At 33.5% G+C, this 15448-nt stretch overlaps 1 protein-coding gene across 1 annotated transcript; it reads left to right on the forward strand.

The window, feature by feature from the left end:
• Nucleotides 1–7: 7 nt before the first annotated feature.
• On the forward strand, nt 8–13821 carry LOC106071850 (akirin-2-like). The gene is made up of 4 exons (XM_013232055.2): nt 8–524; nt 9320–9655; nt 11728–11799; nt 11995–13821. The coding sequence occupies exons 1-4, from the start codon at nt 341–343 to the stop codon at nt 12003–12005; spliced, it is 603 nt and encodes a 200-aa protein (XP_013087509.1). The 5' UTR covers nt 8–340; the 3' UTR covers nt 12006–13821.
• Nucleotides 13822–15448: the final 1627 nt, after the last annotated feature.

Raw genomic sequence — 15448 nt, forward strand, 5'->3', positions numbered from 1 at the left:
CTAAAAAGATATAGTTTAATGTTAATCTAGATAATACTGTAGTTTTTGACCTCTCATCTAGATCTACGTATCCCATTCGAGTTTTGAATCTCGACAAGTTTTTAAACTGAAGACGAGGCTTCTAATCAATGTCGGCCATTGTCAACGGTAATCGTTGAGCGAATAGGTCTTATTATAGCAAGTGCCATCCTGGATTAATTGGTCTTATTTTGCTGATATAAACTTCGCATTTTATTCACAAAAGTCTTAGCAATTTGATTTAGTATATATTTCAAGTAGGATCTATTCATAAAGTTGGATAAAATCGACGATAAAAACCTAAACAAAGCCGATCTTCAAAATGGCTTGCGGAGCAACTTTAAAACGGTCGTTGGAATTCGATCCATTACACAGTCCTAGTCAATCAACACCAATAAAACGTAGACGATGTATGCCTTTGACTATGGCTCAGACTCCTCCACCAACAAAGTTACACCAACTCACACCGTCACCATTTGCAGATTTATCTCCAAAATTATCTAAAGGTAAATTTATTCTATTTTCTAGATCTATTTCTTGACAATCTAGATATTGTTACGTATTTCTGAATCTTCTGGCTAAATGTATTAGTAGGCACACAAATAAAAACACTGTAAAGAACTTGACGACTAAACTTTCAGCTTCATATAACTTTAATGACTATTATAGGCACTTCAACAAAAAAATTTGTTTTGATCATATTGTTTTGTAATTGATATCATTAAATAGAGCTTGGTGTCCCATTTACAAAAATATCAAATTTATGTTTCTATGATAAGTAGAAGTAAAGTTATGATTTTTTTTGTATTTATTTTTTTTTCCTTCTTTGGCTTTGTATTCAATAAAAAATTTTGGTACCCGAAATTTGACTTTTTGTTATTAAAGCATGCATATCTTTCTTATTATTCAATATTTTTGGTTCAAATTTTCAGAAGACTTTATGCATGTTATTTAAAACGTAATACTACCCCAATCTTTCATCTAAACCGATTTCTCATACTTTCCGAGCCGGGCGAAGCTGAAAATGGAGACGACAAATTTGGTCGAAATTTTACTTAATTAATGCACAACTTTTTTATTTGTCAATATTTCCATTTCAAATTTTCAGGAGACTTTACATGTTCTTTATATCATTTTATAACCCCCAAATCTTTCATCTAAATCTATTTTTTATACTTTTACAGCCGGGCGAAGCTGAAAATAGAGACGACAAATTTGGTCGAAATTTGACTTAATTCATGCACAACTTTTTTATTTGTCAGTATTTCTATTTCAAATTTTCAGGAGACTTTACATGTTCTTTATATCATTTTTTAACCCCCAAATCTTTCATCTAAATCTATTTTTTATACTTTTACAGCCAGACGAAGCTAAAAATAGAACCGTCGAATTTGGTCGGAATTTGACTTATTCAAGCACAACTTTTTTATTTATTAATATTACCATTTCAAATTTTCAAGAAACTTTAAACATGTTATTTGCTACAAAAATAAATAATAATTTTAAAGAAAAAAGCAATTCAAAATTGTGACATTTATTTTTAAAAATTGTACTATGGGAACAGCTAGATTTTTTTCAAATATTGACGAGAACTTGTTTTTATTGCTTAATGTTTAATCATAAAATTAAAAGGAGACTTTAAACAGCTGGAGTATGAAAAAGTTATCTTTAAAAAACATTTTTAAAATATTGAACTTTTTTTTTTATTTAAAAAAAAAATGCAGATGTAAAATTACAAAATATTTGGATATGGGGGGGGGGGGGAGCGAGGCAAGAGGTAATAGAAATCAATACAATTAGTCAAATTGCCAAGATTAGATATCAGAATGTCTCTTTTATAAAGTTTAAAATATACTGAGTCTATATATATATATATATATTATATATACAGACATAATCTAAACAAACTTATAATATAACATCTAAATTATCTAATTTATAATATATATTGAAAAGCTGTTTTAGTTTTTAGGCTATTTCTCAGATTTTCTCCCATTAAATTTCACATAAAAAAAATAGATCTAAATTTAGTCCTCAACATTCTAGATCTAGAAACTAGTATTAGTTTATTAAGACAATTAAGTATAGACTAGACTAGTATATATCAAATCAATTAAAGATCTATCTATCTTATCTAATTCTTATTCTAGATTTCATTCTAAGCATCTCTGTTCCCATTCTTAGTTCTAGAAAATAGAACTAAGTCTAAGCCTAAATCTAAGTATTAGACCTAGATCTACACTCTAGTGTATGATTAAAACAATAATTTGATTTTTCTACATTATCTGTTGCTTCTCTAGATCTATTACTAACTAAATCTAGATCTACATTAATACAAGTTTTTTTGCTTCATTATCTATATTAATAAACAAGGAAACTTCGTTTTTATTATATTTTATAAGTATTTTATTACTACTTCCGGTAGAATTTATAGCAAAATGGCTACTTTCGATTTGGTGGTCATTTTGGCATTCATATACCAAGAGTGCCATCCAAAATAGCTTTATAATCACACGTGATTCTTATGTAGATATGGATACTACAAATTACTAACCAATATAAATAATTACAAAACAAAAATAAAAAAGTAATCATATCTGGAACACACCCTAATTTTGGAAACTTAAAAAAAAACGATCTAGTAAACCAATCCCGTCAAATTTGGTATCAAAAGAATCGCCATTTTCTCCCCGACAAAATGATACTCTAATCTAGAAGATCGGATAAAAAATAATGACGTTTTACGCACTTTTCCGACGGTAACCGGGGACGCGACCGAAACCATGAGGACCAGCTTTTAAACACACTTCCGGCGTACAAAAATAGCGATGTTGAAGTACCTAACTATTAACTTTAACATTACTGTAACATGTAGCGTAGAAGACTGTACAATATCTGTCAGTTTACAGTTAACTATACTTCGTTGCACTGCATCTCTTCACTTCGTTGCACTTCATCTCTTCTCAACTTGCATCGAGCCGTATTCCACAGAACAGACCAACGACACACTTCCCAGTGTCGCTCCATGTCTCCCAAAGCTGAACCAAGTCGTACTCAAGTCTACCGAATCAGAGCCGCACACGTCTTACATCGACTGTATCGACTGTAACGGCTCAAGTCCACTGTAGTTCGCTGTATAGACTTTAACGACAGTAGTCCACTCCAGTTAACTCTACCCTAGTTAACTTGCATCGAGTCGTACACATTTCACTTCCACTAGAGCCGCACACGTCTTACATTGTCTGTATCGACTGTCACGACTCACTCACGACTCGTTCACGACTGACTTTCACATTAACTCTCTGGCTTATATAGAGTCCCTAATCGCTTGTCCAAAGTTGCACAAACACGGCTAGTATCCTCTGGAATAACACGTGAGAAAACGTCACATCCTGTCTTTGTTTATACACGTAGATTCCAGAAAACATTGGCTGCAGTGTCATCTTGCCGGGGTCACAAGTTGTGACCTCTATCTGTCACTGGAACTTGCTAGTACCTTTTGGAATAACATGTAAGGACACGTCACATCCTGTCTCTGTTTATACATGTACATTCCAGGGAACACTAGCTGCTGTGTCATCTCGCCGGGGTCATACGTTGACCTCTACCTATCACTGTTCATTTGTAACAATATTTAGTATTCTAAATCTAGATAAAGATTAGATTCTAGATTCTATTTATTTTTATTTTAGATTCTCATCATGGATTCATGATCATCATCTTGATAGACTTGTCACTTAGATTATGTTAGTAAGACTAGAGTTAGAGTCTTATGATAGGGCATTCAGTGATAAAATAGTTATTTACTTAAAGTTATACTTATATGCAATGTCCAATGAAACCACTATAGCTAGATTGGTAATTTTGAGATATAAATGACACAAAAAGAATTTTCAAAATCGGATAATTAGTTCAAAAGTTATAGATCTAAATTTTTTAGTTAATTATTTTGACCTCTTCTTTGCCTTTGAGCCTTTGTATTTTACTTATTTGTTTGTCCCACTTTTCAAGATAGGTACTTTGACAAAAAATTCAAAATAAATATATATGAACAGAAGCTATTTAGTTATGTAGAGCTTGCTGAGAGGGTTACAATGATACCACATTTATCTTTCTATGTTATATAGGAGCAAAGTTATGCCGTTTTATGTGTAGAAAAATGGACTATAGAAAATGTCCAAAAAGCTGTGACCGAAAAAATGAATTTTCGTCTTTATCTCATCATAACTTTATAACCATAATAGATAAAAGCTTGAAATTTGGAACACAGCTACCCCATTATATGATTTTGAATTTGAATGTTTCATCTCACAAGTAGCTAACATTCATTCACAGCTAATCCAATAGTTTGAAAATTGACATCGATCCTTTTTCTAGAATGCCGTATGGTAGAAAATTCCTCAGCTTTATAATATGGGAAAATGGGATACCCTAACCTCGTTTCGCGGCAAAGTGGGACAAAAAAATACGGACGATTTTTTCAGGCGGACTGAACAGCCTACTTATGATGATCATTCGTCACAAATTCGTAATAAATTAAAAGGGAATAACTTTCAACGACTTAGTCACGTAGTGTCACTTAGTGAACTATTTTTGGTATAAATACTATAAACTAAAAATAAATAAAAAGTAAAAGTAGCTATTAGATATCTAGTATTTATATAATACAATAAATACATAGATCTACTTACTACTTTACATAAAGAAAAACAAAACTTGAATACTTAAAGTGCGAAGGTTGATCGCATTAAGCCCGCTGGCAGCCATTTCCCATTTGAATTTTTATAGCACCGTAAAGGTCTGACTGAAAAAAACTGATGGTATCTCTGAATTCCTTGTCCTTTTGTCTATTAAAATAGACATGATTTAATGTATCACTAGATCACTGGGCTTAGTTAAAATTAAATATGAGGTGTAGGGTGGGTATTGCCAAGTGTACTTTTCCTCAATTAGATTTCTCCCCTAGTTAGTAAGCTCGATCGGGCTGATGGAAGGCTCGAGCAGATCAAAGAAATATATCTAAAACATGTTTTAATCTTTAATTTTCATATGAAGTCATTTTCTTTTTACTCCGCAAGAGTACCATCCATTGCCACCTTTCTCATGCTCCACAACTTGAAATGTTTCTTTGAGCTAATGAGCCATCAGACTTAAAAATAGCCATAAGCCCATGACCCATTTCCTACACTACCCGGAAGTAAACAAAAATAATTCCACATCTCTTGAGTTTGACCTCATCATGAACTTAGCCTTTACAAGGAAAAGGAAATAGCATGTGTCGGAAGTGAAGAAAAAAGGTGCATGCGCAATATGGTAGTAGTAATTTGGTAAACATTCAAAAAAATTGTTTAGCAATAAAAAGTGAACCGATTAAACCTCTATACTAATCGGGGCTGTTCGAACTTCGCACTTTACTATAAATGTCAAAACGAAATAAAATACTCAGAAAGACATCTAATAGTAAATAGATCTACTTAGATCTATACTAGTCTATCTAGATTGAACTTCGCACTTTACTATAAATGTCAAAACAAAATAAAATACTCAGAAAGACATCTAATAGTAAATAGATCTACTTAGATCTATACTAGTCTATCTAGAATCTAGAACAAATACTAGACTAACTGTTCCTTCTTTCCTAGTGGCTAGACTATTGCCATTAGAGTTTAGAAAATTGATGGGTTGTCTGAATCAGACAGGAAAACCAACGACATGGCAGAGTTTGTCATTGATTTGACATGCATGACTAGATTGAGTCTGACACATGAAATGCATAGGACATAATTATCTTCTTTTTTTAAAAGTAATGTCTGTAATATAAGACTTCAGATAGGAAACTGAACTCAAACCTCTACTACGTTAGTTATGACAGAACAAGCTAAACCCAAACTTAAAATCTGATCAGTATGAACTGAATCAACTGTCTTTACCCAAGCCCATACTGGACTGAATCAAGATTTGCAATGTTGTAAATTTTTTTTAATTTGCACATCCCAAAAAGACATTTCATATCACATTTACAACAATAATTGACTTATAAGCAAATTTATTGGAATTGGAGTTTACTTTTGAAGTCTAATGCTGGCATTGCCTGAAAAACAAAGACAACTAAAATTCACTTAAAAGGTTACAATTTGGTGTTTGTTACTGATAATGAAAGTAATATGTTCTCTTATCACAACAATAATCTGAACTTGGCTGTTGAAAAGGCTCTAAAATCCCCTGGTGCTGATTTAGTTCACAATATGGTCAAAGGCTTCATAAGAAGCTGTGGGAAATTTGAAGCACTTTTGCCAAAATCTTAAACTAGAGAACCCTCTTCAACTGAATGTTAGTATTCTTTGGAATGTTTTTTTTTCTTTTGCAATTTTCTTGTCAAAACAGATAAACTTGAGCAACTAAACATTATTGATGAATAATTGTTGTGACGTTAATTTTTTGCATCCATTTCACAAGGCTACTGTCACATGACAATGAGATATCACCTGATGCATGGCAAATGCTATTTTGTCTTTGATCAATCCTTAAAATCTTTGGTTCAGACAGTGATTTAAAGGCAGTTTTTGTTTATCTTAGATGAAAAATTTATATTGTTACGAATCTCACTATCCAGGCTCTCTGCAAACTGCACCATACACCACCAATGTAAAGAACTTGACAACTCAGGGCTCCAGCGTAACGTAACACTTTAATAGTTGAATAAATAACAGCCAATACTGTACAATTGGCAACACATACACTGTACAAATATATCTCCGATAACACCGTACCGCCGTATCAACTCTTGCACTGGCCTCTCCGTCTCGTTCCGGGCTTGCACTGGGTTCAACAGTTCAGGACTGACTTCACACATTGGGCTCGTTGTGTCGGACTTGGTCACAGACCAAGATCAAGACACCAGTCGTCTAAACTGTACTTTACAGTACTCCTCACTGAACCGTCGTAATGCTCCGTACAGAACCACACCGTTGAACTGTGCTGTAGTCGACCGTGTTCTGAACCTCTGCCGTGAACCGCCTCTCGTGAACCGTCTTGACTGCGTCACCTCCGCTCTTATATAGGGTCCCTACTGGCCTTCTCGAACCGGATAGAACGCTGCTCGGCGTTTCTAGCTTCGTCACATGACTACATCCCTCGTGACGCCCCATAGCTCTGTTCACGACGGCGATCCTTCCCGAACCGTCCTGTTGACACTCGACTCGGCTGACCATCGTAACTTGTCACGGTTGACCGCGCATCTAGCGCTGGCCTAGGGCGATTTGCGTCGGCTGACTACACTCACACCACTACCCCCATCTGTGCCACCACCAGGTTTATAACAATATTATTCATCCTTGGTGATAAATTTCAACACTGTTTGAGCCTTGTATTATTTGCCTTTTTTATTGTGAATTTGTTTATTGAGATGCATAATATGTTACATAGTGTACACACCAGATGGCATTAGCCCAATGTGTGAAAATGTCAGGCATTTTGGGATAGCTTATAATAAGCATAATTTATATGAAAATTGTGTGAGCACTGATCCCATGGATATTAATTTCTCTAATTTTAGGTATGCATGTAGTTTAAAAATGTGTAGCTGCTAAGTCTAGTGATCCCCTTTATGCTCTGTAATTACCAGTGGCAGTTAACTTGGGATCTTTCTCCATTGGAGTATGCAAGTTTAGTGTAGGCTGGGTGTTTCCTCAGGCTTTTTTTTTTTTTTTTTTAATATAATCCCTGCTTTTTAAGGAAGTTTTTGGTCTTGGCAATTTTCTCCAATACTGACATCTGGGTCTAAAGACTGTAACTGGAATATCCATGGGACAAGGTGGGGTTGGCCAATGGTCCATTCTCCACCATCCACAGAGCTCTCCAAATGAAACTATTCTGCAGTAGAAAGCTTAAGGTGGACTGTGCCCTGTGGAATCGTCACATCCTGGATCCAGGCCCCTTCATGATGGATTTATATCCAGTTATATAGTGTAGTGAGACATAGACCTCCTTCTGGAGTAGTGCAATCCAAACCTCCGTCAAAAAGCACCTAGAGGGGGGGAAGGTCCACTATTATTCACTTAGTGAAATGCAAGTGGATAATGTAGTGGGGTTATTTATTACTCTTGGTAATTTCCAAGCCCCGATACCCACAAGGGGGAGTATCGCCACAAAGTGGAGGTTTGGAGTCAGAGTTTTCCTTCTCTTAGACGGGTTGCGTTATTTAGGCTCACATGCCCCATCAACACGAAGCTAAACTGGTTTTGATGCGCCAGTGTTCCGCCTTTCATCCCTTCTCCTGTCAGTTTGTAAGAACAGTGTCACCACCTCAAAGTTGGTGCCATAGAGTAGAAACCCTAATTCTGTATTGTGTATGTTAATTCCATATTGTGAATCTTATTCACAACCCATGTTGCACTAAGGTGAACACTTTTGACCTTAGGTGAACCAGGGAGTTAAAGGCAGTCAGTCCACATAGAGATCTTGTAGCAAGCACTTGTATTGAGCCACTTAAGATATAGGCAGTAGAGTTAGATGTTTAAAGTAGTTGGTTATAGAATAAGTACTAAGTTGTGATATTCGTATATTACTGTTGGATTAATACTGACCATTCCTGGGTCGAATTGTATGGTGTATTCACTATGTGGTGTTATATTAAACTTATTGTGTCTGCTACACCCAGCGTCATTTCATTATTCTGTGATTTGTAACAAGAACCCAATGTCACCACCACGCCTACATTGATAACCACAGCCACATTCATAATATATAAAATAACACAGTGACAAACAGGTTCCGCCAGATTTTTTTGAAAAATCACACATGAAATCCAGGAGCTGGATTTGACTGTCAGAGGCATTTAGAGGCGCAAGCCGTGGGAGCTTATCCCCACTTTCACCCCCGGCATTGAAGAAGAAGAAGAGTATGCAAAGTTTCTCGTATTGTCATATATATTCTTCAGATAATTCATCTTATCAGTGCATAATCAATATTGTGAGGCCTAATCAAGCTTACAAATTATTAATTTATGTCTCTCTATATATAATCTATTGTCTAGGTCACTGACTGGCTCATCACTATTATTCTCTTCCACTATAGCCTACCAAGAAGTGAAGTAAAAATTGTTTTAAAAAGGAGAAATGCCTAGTTACATAGTGATAATATTTTTCTTCATAACATTGTTCAAAATAGTTACTTTAGGTTAAAAGATCATGTTATTTCAGCTTTGATACTGACAGCTAAAAAAAATGTATTTTTGTAAAAATGTAAAAATAAGATTTATTATTCTTTATATTAAAGATTGTATAAAAAATTTTTTTTTCAGAAGAAATTGCTGAAAGAATTGGATCAGAACTTAAAAGAATGCAAAGGCGAAAACAGTTGTTCATGCCTCGTTCTATAAGTCCACCACTCTCAACTTGTTCATCTCTTGGTCGTCAGAGTCCCACTCTAACATTAGATATGTTGACATCCATTAACTCTTCAAATGACTTTCCTTCAGCATCTACACAGTCTAACTCAGGGACCTCATCACCAAAACAGAAAGATGTACCTTTGTTCACATTTAAACAGGTGGCTATGATTTGTGAACGTATGATTAAGGAGCATGAAGACAAATTAAAGGAAAGCTATGACAAAGTTCTAAGCAGTAAATTATCAGGCAAGTAATTACATTTATATTTCTCAAAACATTATTTTCAAACATAAAACTTTTGACTGTACGAGATTTTCAACTTTATATTAATTTTATAGTAAATTTTAATCACATTTGTAAAAATGGCAAGAAAATTCAAATTAAAAATAAATGTATTTCATTAAATCTAATTTGTTTGGTTTGGGAAAAATTGGTAAAGCAATGAAATTAATTAGTTTTCCTAAATGCTGCCATAAATATTGAGAATTTTGTGGAAATACGCCATTTTAAATAATGACAGACCTGCCTACCGTTACGCAAAATGCGTATTCGTTACGCAAAATCTCCCAAAAATGACCGTCAGTACGCAAATACGCATTTAACCCGTCGCGTTACGCATTTCGTATCCTTTTTTTTTCCCCCTCTCTTGACTAGCTTACGATCGGTCACGGAGGTCACGCTAAGCCGTCCTGTTGGGTCACAGTTGGGGGGAAGGAGGAACAGAAAAGGTGGGGGAACACAGTGACATTGTGTTCAGATCTATACGTTGATTGGTTCTTATCGGAATTAACAATTAGATTTAGTCTAAATGAAGAACGCGAGAGTGAGGGAGTGGCGGGTTGGTACCGTCATCTAGCTGATACACCAACGTGGCTTTTTTTTTTTTTTGTAAGTTCATTAGTAGAAATTAATTATGTTGAATCCCTGATTCCCGTATTCATTCGTATAGAAAAAAATATCGAAATGCTATCGATTCAAAACACATTGAGTGACATTGTTGATATCTAGTCTAGATCTAGATCTGGATTCTAGAATCTAGATAACTTGTTATACAGGAATAGATCTAGCAGCTTTTTAGCTAGTCATTACGTTATGTCATGATTCTGTACATTACTCTACAATCTAGATGTAGATCCAATTTAGTTGTAGTATGATTTAGATTGACTAGATTTAGATCGATAACATCTACTACCATATAGTCTAGATCTAGCCTAGATTCTTAGTCTTAGTATAGAATAGATCAAGGATGAAGGTAGGCCTACGAAAGTTTGGAGCGGATCCACGGCATCGGTAATACTCTTGAGCCCAGATCTAGAGTAGATTATATTCATTATATAGACATAGGTCTAGTCTAGATATCATCTCTGTTGTCGTATTGATCTAGATTTAGATTGTAGATCTAATCATGACATCTAGATCTAATATATATATATATATATATATATATATATATATATGACAAAATAGTGGATCGCGTAAGTGTTACGCATTCTGGTGCCAAAATACGCATTTTGACCATCAGCGTTACGCATTTGGACTTTTTTTGGTAGGCAGGTCTGTAATGGGCTAAAATATATTTCAATTGACTTTCAATTATAGACCTTCTAAAGCATCAAAGAAATGGCTGGGTACTATGTTCACAATACAAGCATGAGTATTGACAAGAAGTAAGGGAGATAGGCTATGAAAAGGATATTGAGACCAAAAGAAACATAAAAGTCATTGGAGAATAAGCTAAGAGAAAGGATATATTTCCTTATCATTTATTTTAAAAAATCAAAAAAAAAAACTTATGAAACCTAACAAAAATATTCTTTTTATAATAGAGAAAAATAGACCTAGGCATTAGCATTATGTTATTAGTCATAAATAGGCCCACAGGGCTCGAAAACATTATCATGTCAGATTTAGTTGCCTTCTGGATCTCCCATTTGACTAGATCTAACATAATCAATACTGATAAAGAAGAAAAAAAAAAAAAAACATCTAAGAATTCATCATCACACTAAGGCTTAAAAAAAACTCATCTGTCTGAATATCTCTTTCCTTAACCATTTCACAACTAGAGTTGCCTCTAATGGTAGAAAGCTGCCGGCAATCACAGATTTTGTGTTGTTTTAGTTACATCACATTGCTTGTTTTAAATAAAAAACTATTTATACCTTTACAAACTCTGACCTAAGAGAGCCATAGTGACCTTATTTTTAGATGTTTATTTGGTATCTGCAGCATGTTGGAATGGATTTTTAAGATTTTTTTTTTAAAATTACGTTGTTACTATGTATTTGTAAAATAAGTAATAACTTTTTTTTTTATAGAACAATATGAGGCATTTTTAAAGTTCAACCATGATCAACTTCAGAAGCGTTTTGGCAATGCACCAATGAGCTGTAAGTTGTAAAAATATAAATATTTGGGAATAATAATGATTTGTGTACTTTGCTTTGTTGGTGAAAATGTATTGATTCTATCTTTTTTTTTAAAAAACAAATCTTAACTGGAAATGTATTTGGAAGACCTTTTTATTCAATTAAAATTATATGTATGTAAATATACTGATAATTTTTGTTTCTATTTCTTACTAGATGTTTCATAATGAGAAATGGACTGGACATTCAAATAGCAACTTTTTTTGTTTGCCTATTATCATCTTGCTGCACTTGTTACCTTGCCAGCAGCTGGACTATGTTTCATGATCGGCATTTTTTTTTTATTAAACAAGGAAATTCAAGGACCTGCAAACAGTGCTCAGTCTACAACTTTTTCCCAACGTATGATAACTATTTTTCATAAATGGGAAACTAATGTACATGGTTTAATCTGAACATGACGGGTAATTTTTCTTTCAATTCTTTGGTGCAGTAAACTGGATTCCAAGCCTTAACATTTTTTTAAATCTGATATTAATCTGGACTGCAAGTGAGACTAATTTGGATTACACTGCAAAAGGTTATTATGATGAGATAAGCTTGGCACTGGATTGTAGGCTTTTTTTTTTTTTAACTTAATTTCATTCTTTGTATGATTTGAAAATTTGTCAGCTTATCAAAATATCTTTGTTTATAAAAAGTCACTTTTGAGTGTAATCTAATATATATTTTTGGTTGACCTCTCATGAAATGTTTTCATCATTATCCATTCTGTGCTTGCTGATGGACTAGTTGTTCTTGAAATTTACAATATGAAAAGTTTTCTTAAATGTTTATTTTTTTTGTTTATTTTATTGATTCCTATTATTTTAAGGAGTGCTAGTGACAGTTGTGAGCCATTACAAATGTGAATTATATAGTTCTAAAATGGATCCAGTAAATAAATTTTGTAAATATATAATTCATTATTTTGCATGATTTTACTAACTGAATAAAGTTATAACCTATTCTATACTTTTTACCAAGCTTTTAATTGTTTACTAAGTATTGATTCAGTCATGTATATTTATTAATTGAAAAAAAAACGTTGCCCTTAATATGACAGTTAAACATTTTGTTTTCCATTTGACTTTTAAAAAAGTTGTTTTTTAGACTGTTATTCATTTTTATTTTGAAACAAAAAATGGGGCATATGAATAAAAAAAAAAAGATTTAATTGATGAATTAAGTTTCATAACTTGACAGGCTCAGTGCTTAGTTTATTTAAAGTTCTTGAAGTATTCAAATCATGTAAATACAAGCTTCATATGAAATCAGAATATTTAGTGTAGAATTCTGAAAGATGTATCACCTATTTTTTAACATGGGACAAAATAATTTGTTGAATACATCTATTAAGAAAGATATTACATGATTCAAAAATAAGTTAATAAAAAAAACAAAAATACTAGCGTCTATTCCTCTTTTAGGGTCCGCTAATAATAAAGAAATACTTAGCATCTAGGCCTTTTTCTGTAGATGTGGATATTGCAAGACAATTTAAAATAACTAGTGTACATTTACATTACTAAATGTGCCATGTAATATAATTTCTTATTTATTTCAAAGAATGTTGTAAATTTTTTTTTTTTTTTTAGTTGTTCAAGAACTTTACAACATTACAATAGATACCATACAAAAATCTTGAAAATACAGACTTTTAAACGTCTAGATATCTCCATTTTCAGACATGTATAGGTATTAGCTTTTACCAGTTTGGCCTTCATCGTATTTATATATAATAGTAATAGTATTTCTACAGTGTAGAGATAAAATTATGGAAGCTGAAAATGAGTGTGTGGCCATGTTATGTCATTTGATTGAAAACTTTTGTAATAGAGCTTGATTGAAATGAGGTCAACCTTATTAGCAGTGGTAAGATACCAATAGCATGACTGTAAGTTGGTGTTGTGATGTGTGCAAACTTCAAAATGTGTGTACATAGAAATACATTGATGACCTGTTAACAAATGCTTGATAAAAAATAAAGTTCATAAGTCATTGCTAGATGCCTTTCTTTATAACTGGTGGATGGTTATTGATATTGCTCCAACTCTCTATCAGGCTATCCGCACAAGACACAACCAACTAAAGAACTTGACGGGGTGATACTATCCTGAGACAAATGAAATAACTGCAAATACTGCACTATTGGCTACACAAAACAATGTACATGCTTCACTAGATAACCGTTCAGGTGCTAAACTGGTCTGTCTCATACTGCTTCTAGCGTCCATCAAGGTCTTCTCGAACAATCACAGATAACCCCAGTTCTTTCTAAAATATCCCGTTAAGGGTGATTAACACGTAGCACCATGAGTCCGTCCCTTGACACAGTTGACTAAATGCTGTCTTGTATCGCATGTCAGCTAGTCGCTCGCCCCTCACACTTATAATGGTATTGTATGGGCCACTTAAAGAGCCGAAATAGAATGTTGGCCCAAAAGGCTCCTCCGTGACTTATGGCCACTTGTAATGAGTCCTTTTAGCATAGGCATTAGTAGTAGTACGTGTATGTATGTTTTTCATCATATTTTTTTCTTTGAACTGTATAACGTATTCCAGGCATAGGACGCCATTTTTTAATTATTTTTTTTTAACAATACTGTTACCTCTATTCAAGTCAAAACTTCCTGGAACTAGCCAGGAACTTGCATGGACAGCTGATCTCAAAAATAGGCTTTAATTTGATTTTCCTAGAAATTTAACATGTATATCGCTGAGAAAAGAATTATTAGCTCATTGGCCACACGGAGAAAACTCTAGTTAGACATCATTTTTTCAAGTAAAAAGTTATTAATTACATTTAAATTTGGCAAGAGATCTCTATTATATAAAGCAGAATGTTTGGCGTGCGTATGTATGTTTGTCCCCGTATAGAAATAAAAACCACTTGACCAATCTTGATAAAACTTGGCAGAAATGTTCCTTGGGTACCAACTTAGATCGTAGTGTATGTATTGTGGCCCTAAAACAAACTTAAGACCCTACAAAAAAAAAAAGAACAACTCTATTACAGCTATAGTATTTTATGGATCTAGGCCATGTTTACAATGTTGACATGAGAAAAGATCGAAAGGATTTAGATCTAGTTCTAATTTTAAGAACTAAACTTTGCACTTATAGTTTTTTTGTTACATAAAAATACAAAATATAGTTTATTGATTTCATATTTAATAAAATTAACCTTCAAATTTAAGTTTCAAAAGCAAATTTACATTAATTCGTTATTTATATCTGCGAATTTAGATATCCCGAAGCACATTCTTTCATTAGACATTACCAAATGGTTACACATTTACATTACATATCTCTCTACTGAGTCTAGCCCTAGGTCTATTGAACTCTAAGATGATTAAACTTCTTTTCGCAAAGATAGTTTTATGCTTTAACACATGAACATACTAATTATAGTCCATTCATTTCATATTTTAATCAAATTAACATTCAAATTTGTTTTTCTAAAGCATTTTTAATACGGTACCTTCGTTCGTTAAAGCTGCGTAGCCGTGTTGAGATAGGCCTATATTCATTCATGAAAAAAGGTCACGCATGCGCAGAGCAAAGCCTTTACGCAGCACAGAATGAACTATAAAAAAGCAAAATGTTTAACTCTAGATTAGTCCATGAT

The sequence above is a fragment of the Biomphalaria glabrata genome, chromosome 6 (assembly GCF_947242115.1).
Source record: "Biomphalaria glabrata chromosome 6, xgBioGlab47.1, whole genome shotgun sequence".
NCBI lineage: Eukaryota > Metazoa > Mollusca > Gastropoda > Planorbidae > Biomphalaria > Biomphalaria glabrata.